Source organism: Toxorhynchites rutilus, chromosome 3, assembly GCF_029784135.1.
Source record: "Toxorhynchites rutilus septentrionalis strain SRP chromosome 3, ASM2978413v1, whole genome shotgun sequence".
Lineage (NCBI taxonomy): Eukaryota > Metazoa > Arthropoda > Insecta > Diptera > Culicidae > Toxorhynchites > Toxorhynchites rutilus.
The window spans coordinates 248,180,589-248,194,102 of NC_073746.1; the positions used below are offsets into that span (position 1 = coordinate 248,180,589).

General features: G+C 38.7%; 1 protein-coding gene across 9 annotated transcripts in view; it reads left to right on the top strand.

The window, feature by feature from the left end:
- Positions 1–9,089: 9,089 nt before the first annotated feature.
- The window catches only part of LOC129776011 (uncharacterized), a 44,755-nt gene continuing 40,330 nt past the window's right edge, over positions 9,090–13,514 (top strand). For 3 of the 9 annotated variants that reach the window (XR_008743045.1, XM_055781377.1, XM_055781376.1), the window contains exon 1: positions 9,090–10,163. Coding sequence is in view for 8 of the 9 variants with exons in the window: in XM_055781377.1 (XP_055637352.1) it covers positions 10,021–10,163 (143 nt within the window). In the remaining variant the exon portion in view is untranslated. The remainder of the gene's footprint in view (positions 10,164–13,514) is intronic. The other 6 variants (XM_055781370.1, XM_055781371.1, XM_055781373.1 and 3 more) reach the window with 6 other exon arrangements.

Consider the following 13,514-nt stretch of genomic DNA (forward strand, 5'->3'; position numbering starts at 1 on the left):
CGATCATTCTCATCGAAACCGTACACGTTTCGCATCACATCACATCAACAAACCAACACAAGCAGCATGTCTGGACACGACAAAAGAGGAAAAGTGAAGGGAAAGGCAAAATCCCGCTCGAACCATGTTGGTCTGCAATTCCCCGTAGGTGTATTCGCCACTTGCTCCGCAAGGGTAGCTAGGCCGAGCGCGTTAGTACCAGTGCACCAGTCCACCTAGTCGGCGTTATATAGTTTCGGCCGCTGAAGTGATCGAGTTGGCTGGCAAAGCTGCTCGCGACGATAAGAAAACCCACATTCAGAACAGAACACATTTGGTTCGGTGGACATCAGGACAACAACAGGCAGTTGCAGCGAGTGGCAAACGCAATCGCAAAACGGCAGCAGGTAGCAGAAGAAAAAAGTTTGTTCTTTATACAAACTGCTCTGGTGGCAAATCCAGAACAAGGCGGCATCGAGGGCGTTCGAAATGTTTTTTTTTTGACGTAGGACTACGTCTAACCGGAAGATATAGGGGGTGAAATGGAAATCTAGGCACTGAACAAGTAGGAAAAAATGCAAGATTTGGAACGCTTATAACTCGAGCATTTCTCAATAGATCGTAAAGGTTTTTGCATCAATTGATAGGAAATATATCTACGCATCTATCATAACGAATAACATTTCATTTTTCTTGAGATAAATAATTGAATAATTGTGAAATATCAAGCATTGTCCAAATGCACTATATCCCCATTTTTTATTGGTCCATTTTGTGCTCCTCAAATCGTACCGACCAAAACGGGCAACCAGAGCAGCAGCGAAATAGAATAAAGCACGATTGGAAAGGAAAAAGAAAAAAAATGAACGAAACATTGGTCGCAGTCTCACACATGCGTAATTCTCGAGCCAGCCAGTCAGCTTAAAAATCCCCGCTCCGCTGCCGTAACGATCATTCTCATTCAAACCGTACACCACATCGGTTCGCATCACAACACATCAACAAACCAACCCAAGCAGCCATGTCTGGACATGGTAAAGGAGGAAAAGTGAAGGGAAAGGCAAAATCCCGCTCGAACCGTGTTGATCTGGAGTTCCCCGCAAGGGTAGCTAGGCCGAGCGCGTTAGTACCAGTGCACCAGTCCACCTAGCCGGCGTTATATAGTTTCGGCCGCCGAAGTGATCGAGTTTGCTGGCAAAGCTGCTCGCGACGATAAGAAAACCCGCATTCGGAACAGAACACATTCGGTTCGGTGGACATCAAGACAACAGGCAGTTGCAGCGAGTGGCGCGTGGCAAACGCAATCGCAAAACGGCATCAGGTAGCAGAAGAAAAAAGTTTGTTCTTTATACAAACTGCTTTGGTGGCAAATCCAGAACAAGGCGGCATCGAGGGCGTTCGAAATGGTTTTTTTCAAAACCACGAGTACTAAGTTTTCTAAATTGGAACCATTCCATAAAACAAGGCGCTTTTCAGGGCCTTTTAAACCTTCCAAAAAAGAGTTTAGGAAATACAGTTCAATGCTTTCTAAAACATTATCCAAAATAATAATAAAACACAAATTGATTTTTTCATAATTTGTTTGCCAGGTCTGATGAGTATGTGAATTTGGCAGTTGTTCTGAACTTATTGATAGTTGGGGACTTTACTGATTATTCAATTTTCACCAATTCTTAAATTGTTTCCAGATTGAAAGTACAGTAATTTACAATTAGTTCGACATTTAGCTAATTGGACGGACATGTAATGCGACATATTTAGTTGGACATTTTTGTAAACATAGAGATCCAAATTATGACCCCACATTGAAAGTCGACACTGTAACAATGTCATCGCAAATGTTCAATTACAGGTTAAAATCGCCTCCAATGCGACACTAAGTGGCGCTTCGGCACGTCGCATTGAATGTAATTTACTGTACAACATGTCACAAAGCTGGATGGGAAGAAATTTCCCAACTGTGAAAGCTGTGGCGAGTGGCAAACGCAATCGCTAAACAGGAAGGTTTAGCCGAACAAGATGGGGATATCGAGTGATAACAAAATAATAAACTCTTTAGATTAGAGATAATTTTGTGATCCTGAAAAGGACCCTTTTTAGCCTGCATGTGAATCCAACGAGCGAACAAATCGTAATGAATGTATTTTTTTTACCATCGCTGCCTTTTAACGCTCATTCGTTCGTCTCGTTGGACTCGTCCTTTTGGTTGAGTCTGCAGATTTGTCTCTATCCTGTGAGCGTGTACCGCTAGAGTACAAAACGCGCGGATCCGCTGAAAAATATATCATTCTTTTTCAAACAGTAAATCAGTGTGGTTGTATGGCATCGTTTCACATCACATCGCATCAACGGATTGGTGCCGGAGCACCAGTATAAACTTGCAAAGCTGCTCACGACAATAAGAAGAACCGCCTACAGAACAGAGCACATTCGGTTCGGTAGCAACAACTAGTTTCAGCGAGTGGCAAACGCAATCGCTAAACGGCAGCAGGTAGAAGAAGGAAAAAGTTTGTTTATACAGACTGCTTTGGTGGCAAAACCAGCCACCGTAAAACACGGCGCTTTTCATGGCCATTAAACCTTTCAAAGAAGAGTAATAACTCTTGAGTAAGTTTTTCACAATACCAATGCATTCTAAACTGACATAATATAACATATAATATAAACTGATTTATTTTGTTTATGCTCTTGAAATTATTGGTGGTCGGGGTCTTTTAAATTGATCATTCAGTTTACACAAACCCATGCATGGTTTCCGAATTGAAAGTGGCTTCAAATTACAACACATTGTATGCAGGATGGCATTAACGAATTTTCTCGGTAGAAAGAACTGCTTTCTTTGGTTGATAACTGATGTTGAAAATTGACTGACGTTACATCTGCATTGTATAGAAAAATAACTAAGGAGCAACATGATTAGCTATGAGTTCGTCTCCAAAACCTCAGTTCTTTTTCATTTTTATTTACTTTGTTTGCGGAGACTACAAATCTCACAATTCATACGTCTCCGAAACCACAGTTCAAGGTGCGGTAATGTGCTCAATAGTGAAATATATGATAGTGAATGAGCTGATGACCACCTATGCATTCCCTATTTTTTTTTTTCCAAAATATATATTTTTATAAAGGCTCATATGGCGTTAGCCTCACGGGGCCGGGAGTTCAATAAATACAATTTTTCTTATTATCTATGTTAGTAATATGTAACCGATTACTCGCGGTTGGCTCGAGGTTAGTATTACAAGTGTTTTCGTAATTGAGATGTTGCTGTCTCCAATGCTCTGTACGTGTGCCCGACACGGGATACTTCCTATTGGGATGCAGCTGACCATTAATCAGCAACGCCCCCCTAGTCTGTACCTCATATCTAGCGTGGTGCGTCTTTCTCGACTCGAGGAATCCAGGATAGAATGGTCACTAGCCGGCGCAATCATCAGTTCGTGTAGAGTTGTCATGAGCGGTACAACCTTTGGCTCTTGTTGAATGATCAGTGGACTGCACAACCTTTGGCCCGTGTGTCTGTAAAGAGTGTGTGTATGTATTGCCGCGACTAAGTAAAAGTTTATCGATCGGATAGGAGGGATATGAAACGGGGACACAACGAAGGAAACATCATTAAACGTTGACATCGGCGTTTCTGAGGAACAGGTATAGATGAAGCAGAAGATCAGGATCACCGCTACCTAAGATATCCCGGACGGGGATATCCGATTGTCTGCCTTGTGCTCTCAGTGCTCTAGAGAGTTGAGAGCGAGCAGCATGGAACCGGATACACGACCAGACAACATGCTCGATGTCGTGGTAGCCATCGCCACAATCACAAAGATTGTTTGCTGCGAGCCCAATGCGATAGAGATGCGCGTTTAGGTTGTAGTGATTGGACATAAGCCGAGATATCACGCGAATGAAATCACGACCTACATTCAATCCCTTGAACCATGCCCTCTTCGAGACCTTAGGGATAATCGTGTGTAACCAACGACCGAACTCATCTCCACTCCACATGCGCTGCCAACTTACGAGCGTATACTGACGAGGAATGTGGAAAAATTCATTATAAGCAATTTGCCTTTCAAAAAGAGTGCCTTCTAAAGCGCCCACCTTAGCTAGCGAGTCCGCTTTCTCATTCCCCGGAATCGAGCAATGAGAGGGAACCCATGCTAAGGTAATCTTGAATAATTTTTCGACCAAAACACTCAATAGTTGTCTTATTCTTGTTAGGAAATAAGATGAGCGTTTATCAACCTTCATTGAGCGGATTGCCTCTAATGAGCTGAGACTGTCTGAAAAAATAAAATAGTGGTCGATGGGCAATGTTTCAATGATCCCCAGTGCGTAGTATATCGCACCCAGTTCAGCAACATACACGGAACAAGGATCTTTGAGTTTGAAAGAGGCACTGGAATTTTCATTGAAGATGCCAAAGCCAGTGAACCCGTTTATGAATGAACCGTCAGTAAAGAACATTTTATCAGATCTAACTATGCCCCCATATTCTGCCGAAAATATCGGCGGAATAGAATCTGAGCGTAGATGATCTGGGATTCCATGGATTTTTTGTCGCATGGACAGATCAAAAATGACAGAGGAATTGCAAAAGTCGCAGGAGGGTTGTGTCCGAGACACGACTGCATAGTTCACGTAGGATTCCGTTAAGCTATCTGTTGATTTTGGATATGTTTGAAGAATTACATCGCTAAACTCTTTGATAATGATTTGGTGACCTCCTGATAAAGGCCGTTTTGTTTGGTTGTTGGGTATTGTTTGTTCACTTCACCAGTGTTTACCGAGTGATGATGACAGAAGAATAGTAAACAATCCTTGGATAGTGCGTATCAGATAAAAGTTACCGAAGTGGAACGAGATATGACGAAAACCCTCTGTGATCCTAGACGAGATGTGTTATGTATGGGTGAAATAAAAAAAAACTCACTCACTCACATATAAGATAATTACCAATACCGAACACAATTATCAATTTTTCTCATCAGTAAAAACATGTTACTTTAATATAGAGAAAACATATTTGAAATGGAAAAGGTAATTTTCTTCTATAATTTTTACTTTCTGAGTGTTTATTCAACCCAATGCGAATTTTCATTGGACTAACAACACCTAATACCATATGTAGAGCAATCACTTTTTCTAATATTTCTTCACTTTTCCAATTTTTTCTCGTCGTATAAACTTTTCTTTGGTGAAAATGAACACAACAAAACAGACAGCTTTTACCAAACGACCCGTTTTCGAGCGGGAACACACCTTGGTTTCTATTTATGAAAATTGAAATAAATCGTTTCATATATCAAGCCATTTTTAACAAAACTGCTACCCTATGCAATTTTACACTTACACTTGTACTAAATTTTTTAAATACAGGATTCATTCAAATACAGTTTCACGAAGCAACCAACATTAAATTTCCAAATTTAAATTTTATTTGCTAGAATTAATCGTATCACTCACCTCACTTGCAATATAAAAATGCCCCCGAATTTCATATATTTGCAATGTCGATTTCCCCCAGGCAGCTTGGTTTTGATGTCTCTGTTAGGGACCCTCCGCATGTGTCGTCAATTTCGACCAATCAGAAGTGGTCATTTACGTTAGGATAGGGGTTGAGATTTTTCAATTGTTTGATAGTTATTTTCATGACATATATTATTTTCTTCAATATAAAAAATTGTTATGGAGTGCCGCAATCGATTGACGCAAACATTTCATCAATCCATCATGAAATGACTGAGCAATAAGCGTTTGAAATTGAACAATTTTCACGATGTGCTTCACGATGTGATGTGTTTCTATTTTCAATTTGTACCCCAATATGTTCCCGAAAGACGTAATCCTACGTCAAAAGTATGGGAAGCAAACTTGGTTGGAGATGCCTGGTGAAGGGTGCACGTCGTGGGTAAGGTACTCATGGTATAAAGACATAAAACTTGACTGAGGAATCAGTTGGAGTAGATTTTCGAAGTTATCAATCACCAATGGATTCATGATCTTGCAACGGATGAGAAATCTGTAGGATAATTCTGTGAACCGAAGAGTAAGCGGGGGTACTCCTGCCAAAACTTCGAGACTCATCGTATGTGTCGAATGCAAACACCCCATTGCTATACGCAAGCAACGATATTGTATTCTCTCCAGCTTGAGAATATGAATCCTGGCAGCTGATCGGAAGCAAAAACTGCCATATTCTAACACTGATAATATCGTTGTTTTGTATAACTGAATGAGGTCTCCTGGATGGGCACCCCACCATGTTCCGGTTATTGTTTGGAGAAAATTGATTCTTTGCTGGCATTTCTGTTTCAAATACGCAATGTGTATTCCCCAGGTACATTTAGAGTCAAAATATACTCCAAGGTATTTGAAAAACATCGAGTGCTTGATCGTTTTGCCGGATAGGTGAAGCTGGAATTGGGCGGGTTCGTGCTTCCTAGAAAAAACGACCATTTCGGTTTTCTCCGTAGAGAATTCGATACCCAGCTTGAGAGCCCACGTGAACAGATTGTTCAGGGTATCTTGCAAGGATTTTTGCAGAACGGCGGGATTAGTACCCGTGATGGAAATAACTCCATCGTCTGCAAGTTGTCTCAGCGTGCAGTCTCTAGTTAGACAATCATCTATATCATTGACGTAAAAACTGTACAAGAGGGGGTAGATATCATTTTGATTGTACGATATGTGCATACGTCGAAAGATGCCCGGCGTTGCACATTTAATAAGTACAAAGCCTTCAGAAAAAAAATTAAGAATCAACTATAAGATAGTGAGAAAAAATTGAGAAAGTTTGTAAAAAAACGCAAAAACACAACACCAAAGGTTCTTTTCAGAACCCCTACATGTTCATAAAGAGTAAACAGTAAACTAATCTATTTTTCAGGTAGTTATGTAGGTATTCGCTTAGGAGAAGAAAATAAAACAATATATTTAAAATATATATTTAGCAAAAGCTGTCCCCTTTGTATAGTCCTACGTCTCTCCGGTTATGTCCCCGACATTACCCACCCGTCTTTTTATTTTAAAAGTGTGTTCATGTCTGAATTCGATGAAATCGCTAATCGGAAAGCGCTAGCTGATGTGTGAAACCTAACGATGGATGGATATCCCGTTTAAGCAGAATATATTGCACACGGTCTAAGAATATTTGATTCCGATCTGGGCAAATGTTTGATTTTTATGCGTAGATATTATAATATTACTTAATAAAAGCTAAAATATTATGAAACTTTACCAAACGACAGATTATGCTAGCGTTACGTAATGTATAGGGGGTGAGGGCTGAATATTTTCTTGTCGTTTTTTGTGTTGAATATTTCTGATTAATACACGTTGCTCACATTTCATCTGTCAAAAAGAGTCAAATATTTGGCTTCGGTTAAAGAGCGTATGAGGACCCTAATCAATGGAGATAATAAAAAATAAACAATCAACACCGGAAAAGAAAAAATTACACTGAAAAAAATGACTAACTTTATTTTTGAGAATTTCGGCTAATATTTGGTATTTCAGAAAAAAAGAAATACAAAATGTCCACATGCTTTGAAATGTTCTCACAAAATTATACGTTATCGCAATAGTTTGAAGATAGGTTTGCAGAGCCCTGGCAACCCTAACTCAACCAACACAGGTTGAGCGTAGGTAGCATAAAGCTAAAGGTGGCTGTACACTGTTTGCCCGGAGGTCAAATATTTGATATTTTTTGACAGATAAGATTTGATTTGATATTTGTACAAATACTAGCAACCAACATTAAATTTCCAAATTTAAATTTTATTTGCTAGAATTAATCGTATCACTCACCTCACTTGCAATATAAAAATGCCCCCGAATTTCATATATTTGATATTTTTTGACAGATAAGATTTGATTTGATATTTGTACAAACACTATTCAATTTTCAATTTTTAACAGTGGTAAACAATTTCAAACACCGAACATGGAAAAAATCCGCTGAAATATTCAAGGTAACCTAACCATGTACCGACAGGTTCGAAGAACACACTGAAAAAATATTTTAGACATCCAATAATTGAATATTTGCTTGTCGTGTTTTGTGTAGAATATATTTGATCAGTACACGTTGTCCAAATTTTATCTGTCAAAAAGATTCAAATATTTGGCTTCGGTCAAACAGTGTATGAGCACCCTAAGACTCACGCTTTGTTGATTGTTTGGAGTCAATATTGGTGCAAATATGTTCATCATCTGCGATGGTCTGTAGCCAATGATTCCGTTGGATAGTTTTTAGATGTTTGCAGGATCATACGAAGTACTTTATCTTTAATTTTAGGTTATGATTTCTCGCATAACTTTTGAAATGTTCAATGTAACATTTTCGTCAACTCGAGAAAAACGAAGTTGAAGACCCGAACATTAATCAGCGAATTGTATTGAAAGTTGTCGATTTCTATCGCTACTTTCACCACTAGCAGTCAAGAATAACTCTGAAAAACCAATCGTAACTGTTGTTCAGTGATTTGAGCTTAAATTTGAAGCCTAGGAACGAAAAATGTTACATTGGACGTTTTGACTGCCGCGTCTGTACATTGGACATATTACGTTGCACGATGCGAATCTGAAACTAACTACTAAACAGCAATTCAAATATCAGCATTTCGTTCTAAAGACATATTATTGTTGTTATCACTCGTTGAATTGCACTGAAATCGCTAACAACGCCTGTAAGAAACAAAAACCCAAAACGACCGAAGTACGACTTTGTGTTGTTTTGACTGCTTTGTTACTTCGGACGTTCCGAGCGTCGGAGGAAAGTGGCGTCCGAAGTAACAGCCGAGTGCTTAAAAAACGAATCTGCACATTGGATATTTTTTGTATCGGCGATAAAAAGATGAAGAAGATAGATACATGAACGATTGTTTTTGTAGTGCATTCAATTACTGAAAACTAAGAGCGTGCATCCATTAACTCGACTTTTGTTACATAGGACCTTTTCAAAAATTAAGCGAGATTTCTATGCTGGCTACAAAAAAATGGCCGCTTAGCAGCCCCTTGGAGGTATGAATGTCTTCCAACAAAGATATGTTTTCACATTTGGCATCCCTGGACGCAACGAATAATAAAAAAGAACAGACACTGGTGACATTTGGAAGTGAAAAGAAAGATCAAAAAGATTCGTCGTAGCAATCGATCCCGGAACGGCGATAAAAAGAAAATATTTTATATCTTGTTAAATTGCGACAACTGAAATATGTAGTTTCCCGGTACCGCGTAGTGAACGAATGGTCAAAGTTTTAGCTTCACGGAAATACCCTTTCGAAATATGAGAAATTTGTGTTTTGTTAATGAAGCTCGAATGGTGTCATTTCATGTTTTCAATTATTCTGCGGAATAATGTTGGACCTGTTCGCGATTATCACCAAGAGAGAAAATATGCCATGCAGGGAATGGGGCACAAGTGTCTGTCTCAACTGCTTATGATGTGTGGTATCGGAAACAGAAAAATATATCTGTGAAAGAGAAAACAATCTATTCGGCAAAAAACATAAGGGAAATGTTGCTTTCTCTGTGCGTCAAGTGCATCATGGAAAATATTAGAAATGGTCCAAATGCATAACATTTGCATAAATTTTGAGAGTTCGACCTAAGGGGAATTTTCTGTAAACGTACACGGATAGCTCCTTCAAGAATTAGATACTACGCTCTTGTATTTCTGTGTAAATATAACCGTTTGTGATTTGTCCCACAGCAGAATAAAAAATCAACTTGAATCTCTCCACTCGTATTGCTTGAATGTCGTGCAGTGAACGTTATCTCCATTTAACACCAAGCAACAAAAAATCCAGCCAACTGTTTTTACCGTGAGAAAAACGAACAAAAATGTGTGAAAAATCTATTGTTATCAATTTATGTTATATGCGTTGAGTTGGAAATAATATAAAATACGTGTTGACATGTAGAAAAAATAAATAAATTATGTTTCAACAAGGAATTGTTCATTCAGTTCCGGGAAAACGATGAAGCAATTCCTCATCTGAACTTGAAAGCTGGTGTTCCAGCGGATTTAAAATAATAATGATGGATGAAGATGCTTTGATTGCTCGTGCGAAGGAGGAACGGGCCAAAATATTCCAACGATATGACCTTGGCCGAGAACAAGGTGCAATAATTGATATATGGGAGGATCCAGCGTATGAAGTATATCATCAAACTGATCGGTGAGTTTCGAAATCTGTGTTTACGCCTAATGTATAGCAAAAAATGGAAACAGATTGTGGGAGTTAAAGTTACGCTTTTCCAATCCAAGCTGGCTGCTATTTATTCTACTATACCAACTGTTCTACGCCTACGATTGACAACTGCCTACTGGCATTATGTTTATGTGATATTGCAAAAAATATTATGAATCATTTTCTTCAGTTTCAGCTGTCTGTCGATTTTTTGCTAATAGAATAGCTTTTGTTTAGATGCACAAATTTTTAAAAAAGCACTTCCTTAAATTTATTCAAAACATTTAACGATCGGCTATGGGCAGCAGCTGAACGTATCAAAATGAAACGTTCAAAATACTTTTGGGGATAGGCTAAAAATAGACGGGCCCTATTCCAGAAGACGAGACGAGCAGACGAGCGCTCGTCTCGTTTGTTTTCATATTCCAGAAACCAAGCTCGACTAAAAACAGACGAGTAACTCGTCTGGCTCGACGACCGTTTGGCAGCGCTCGCCGATGAATCAGCCGAGTCTTCTAGTTTGTTTGATGTGTTTGTCCACCTTGTTGATTGAAAGCATCGGTATTCTGCTGTTCTAGTGATGTCTAAATTTTTCAATTTTTCGATTATCGATTAATCGTTGGGGCATTCTTCAATATTTGATTCATTCGAATAATTGTCTTTCAATATTCGATTAATCGAACGAATATTCATTTCTTGAAATAATCGCGTATCACGATGTCATACTGGTCACGTGGTCTATCGGGTTGTCGATGTTAGGGGCTGTCCACATACCAAGTGGACAGAAAAATCATGTTTTTGAACACCCCCCCCTCCCCCACCGTGGACAAACGTGGACATTTCCTATACCTCTCCCCCTGTTGTCCATGTGGACATTACACCAATTATTTCTAAAAAAATCAAAATAAAATTGAACCTCTCTTAAATTTCATTTTGAGATTGATTCTATTTTGTGTTCTATAGTTTCATGGATAAAAATGTTAGCTTAAATAATAATAACGGTTTATTTTAAATTTGTTTATTCTCTCTCCAACATTCTCCGGGAAGTTATTTGTATCGCTCTTTAGTTTTTTCTAAATTCCATTTATGCTGTCAGGTTGTTTTTACCGCTGAAATCCATATAAAAAAATCACTTGAGAATCTATTTTCGGGAGTTCTTTTTTATTATTCTTATTATCATTCTTTATAATCATATACAATTATTTGCCGACGTAATACGTGTCAAAATTTGACAGCAATCGGTCGATTGGTTCGTGAGTTACAGCATTGAGAGTGAAGCAACTTCTATTATTGTGAAAAAATGGAAACATCACAAACGAATGAAAACGATGGCAAAATTGCATGAATTGGGCTTCGAATTGCTTCCGCATCCACCGTATTCTCCAGATCTGGCCCCCAGCGACTATTTTCTGTTCGCAGACCTGAAGAGAATGTTCGCTGGCAAGAAATTTAATACCGATGATGAAGTGATTACCGAAGCCGAGGCCTATTTTGAGGAAAAACCGAAAGAGTACTATAAAAATAGTATCGAAACGTTGCAAGATCGCTATAATCGCTGTATCGCCCTCTAAGGCAATTATGTTGAATAATAAAATTGAATTTCACAGAAAAAATCGTTTTACTGTGTTACCTCATATACTTTTCAGCCGAACTGTTATATGTTTTCAAAAAAAAAACAGACAATGAAATCTAGGGCTTCATTACAAAATCGTTATTGGAATTGCGGAACAAAGCAGCAGTGTTAAAAAATCGATATCGGTATCATCATGCTGTTCAAGTTATAAGAATGTCGTGTTAAATTATGTAGTGTTAGTTTGTTTAACACACAAATGGCGGCTCAAATGAACAATAAACCTGTATCGTGATCGCTGGTCTCATCTACCAATGATTTTTCTGTTCAACCTCGTAAGTCTTGGAAAATGTTATGTTGTTCCCGAATTCGTGCCGACTTTAAGGGAAAAAATCCAAAGTATCATTCTTACAGACACAAAATTATTCGAATGTTTTGGATCATTTAAAAAGTATTCGCGTTTTGACGTAGGACTACGTCTTTCATTTCTATACCGGGGTGTAAAATCAAAGTTTCGAAACCGAAAGCGTTACGCCGGAGACCGAGATTTTGAGCGTTAATAGCTCCTAAACAACTGAACGAAATGGTATGATAAACACTTAAAAAAATTACTTAAAAAAAAAAAAAAAAAAAAAAATCTTAAAATTACTTTCAAAATAGGCTATTGAAATCACCAATCGGTATAAAAGCGAGCGCCGCTCGGAAATCCACTCAGTTCTAATTGAACAGCGATTGGAGCATGTTGTCGCTGTTGTGGTGAAGCTCTTCGTGTTTATCATGAAAGCGCGGATGAACGGTGTCACCAAGAGCCTGTTTGTGCACCTTAGGCCAGAAGGGAATCCATCAGGAGGAGAGTGATGCCACAAACGGTTCCCCGGGAAGACATCGCTACACACACACATACACGCGCGGAATTCTTTCCGTTTGGATGCCATTCAGCATCGAGAAAGTTTCGGAAAGATTCAATCATTTCTGGAATATAATCTGCCATTTCCTCTGGGAATTTAAAAATACATTCATGTGAAAAAGTTTATTTTAATGTTTTCTAACCAAATAAGACAGCGACCAAATACATTTGATTTTGTAATTTTTCAACCAAGTGGAATTAGCAGGAAAGCTTCTGAAGATTATTCTTCCCCATCAGTAGGATATTTCCGTATCCAATATTGTATGCGTACGCAATCGATTATTGCTCAGTCGCCGAAAGTTTCGAGCTCAGAGAGTTTATTCCCCTGTAGTTTGCCTTCCAAATTGCCATCGTAAACCACACCTTCTCTCGATTCAATCACACACAAAAACATACTTAAGCGATATTCTGGTGGTGAGACGCATTCATTTTTCGTGAGGACATCGACAAGACAACATCGTTGCCTAACGTGCTGGAGGAGGTGGGCGGCGAAGGATCGACACATACACGCGCAGAATTCTTTCCGTTTGGATACCATTCAGCATCGAGAAAGTTCCGGAAAGATCTAATCATTTCTGGAAAATATTCTGCCAGTTCCTCTGGGAATTTAAAAATACATTCATGTGAAAGAGTTTATTTTAATGTTTTCTATTCATGTAACACTGTGACCAAATATTTTTCAATCAAGCGCTATTAACAGGTGGTTATCGAGTTAGTATTAACTACTGGTGGGCTTCCATTATCGAGGAAAATGTGGAAATATCTAATCGTTGCTGGAAAATAATCTGCCAGTTCCCCTTGGAATTGAAAATTACATTCAAGCGAAAGAGTTTATTTTAATGTTTTCTATCCATAAAATATC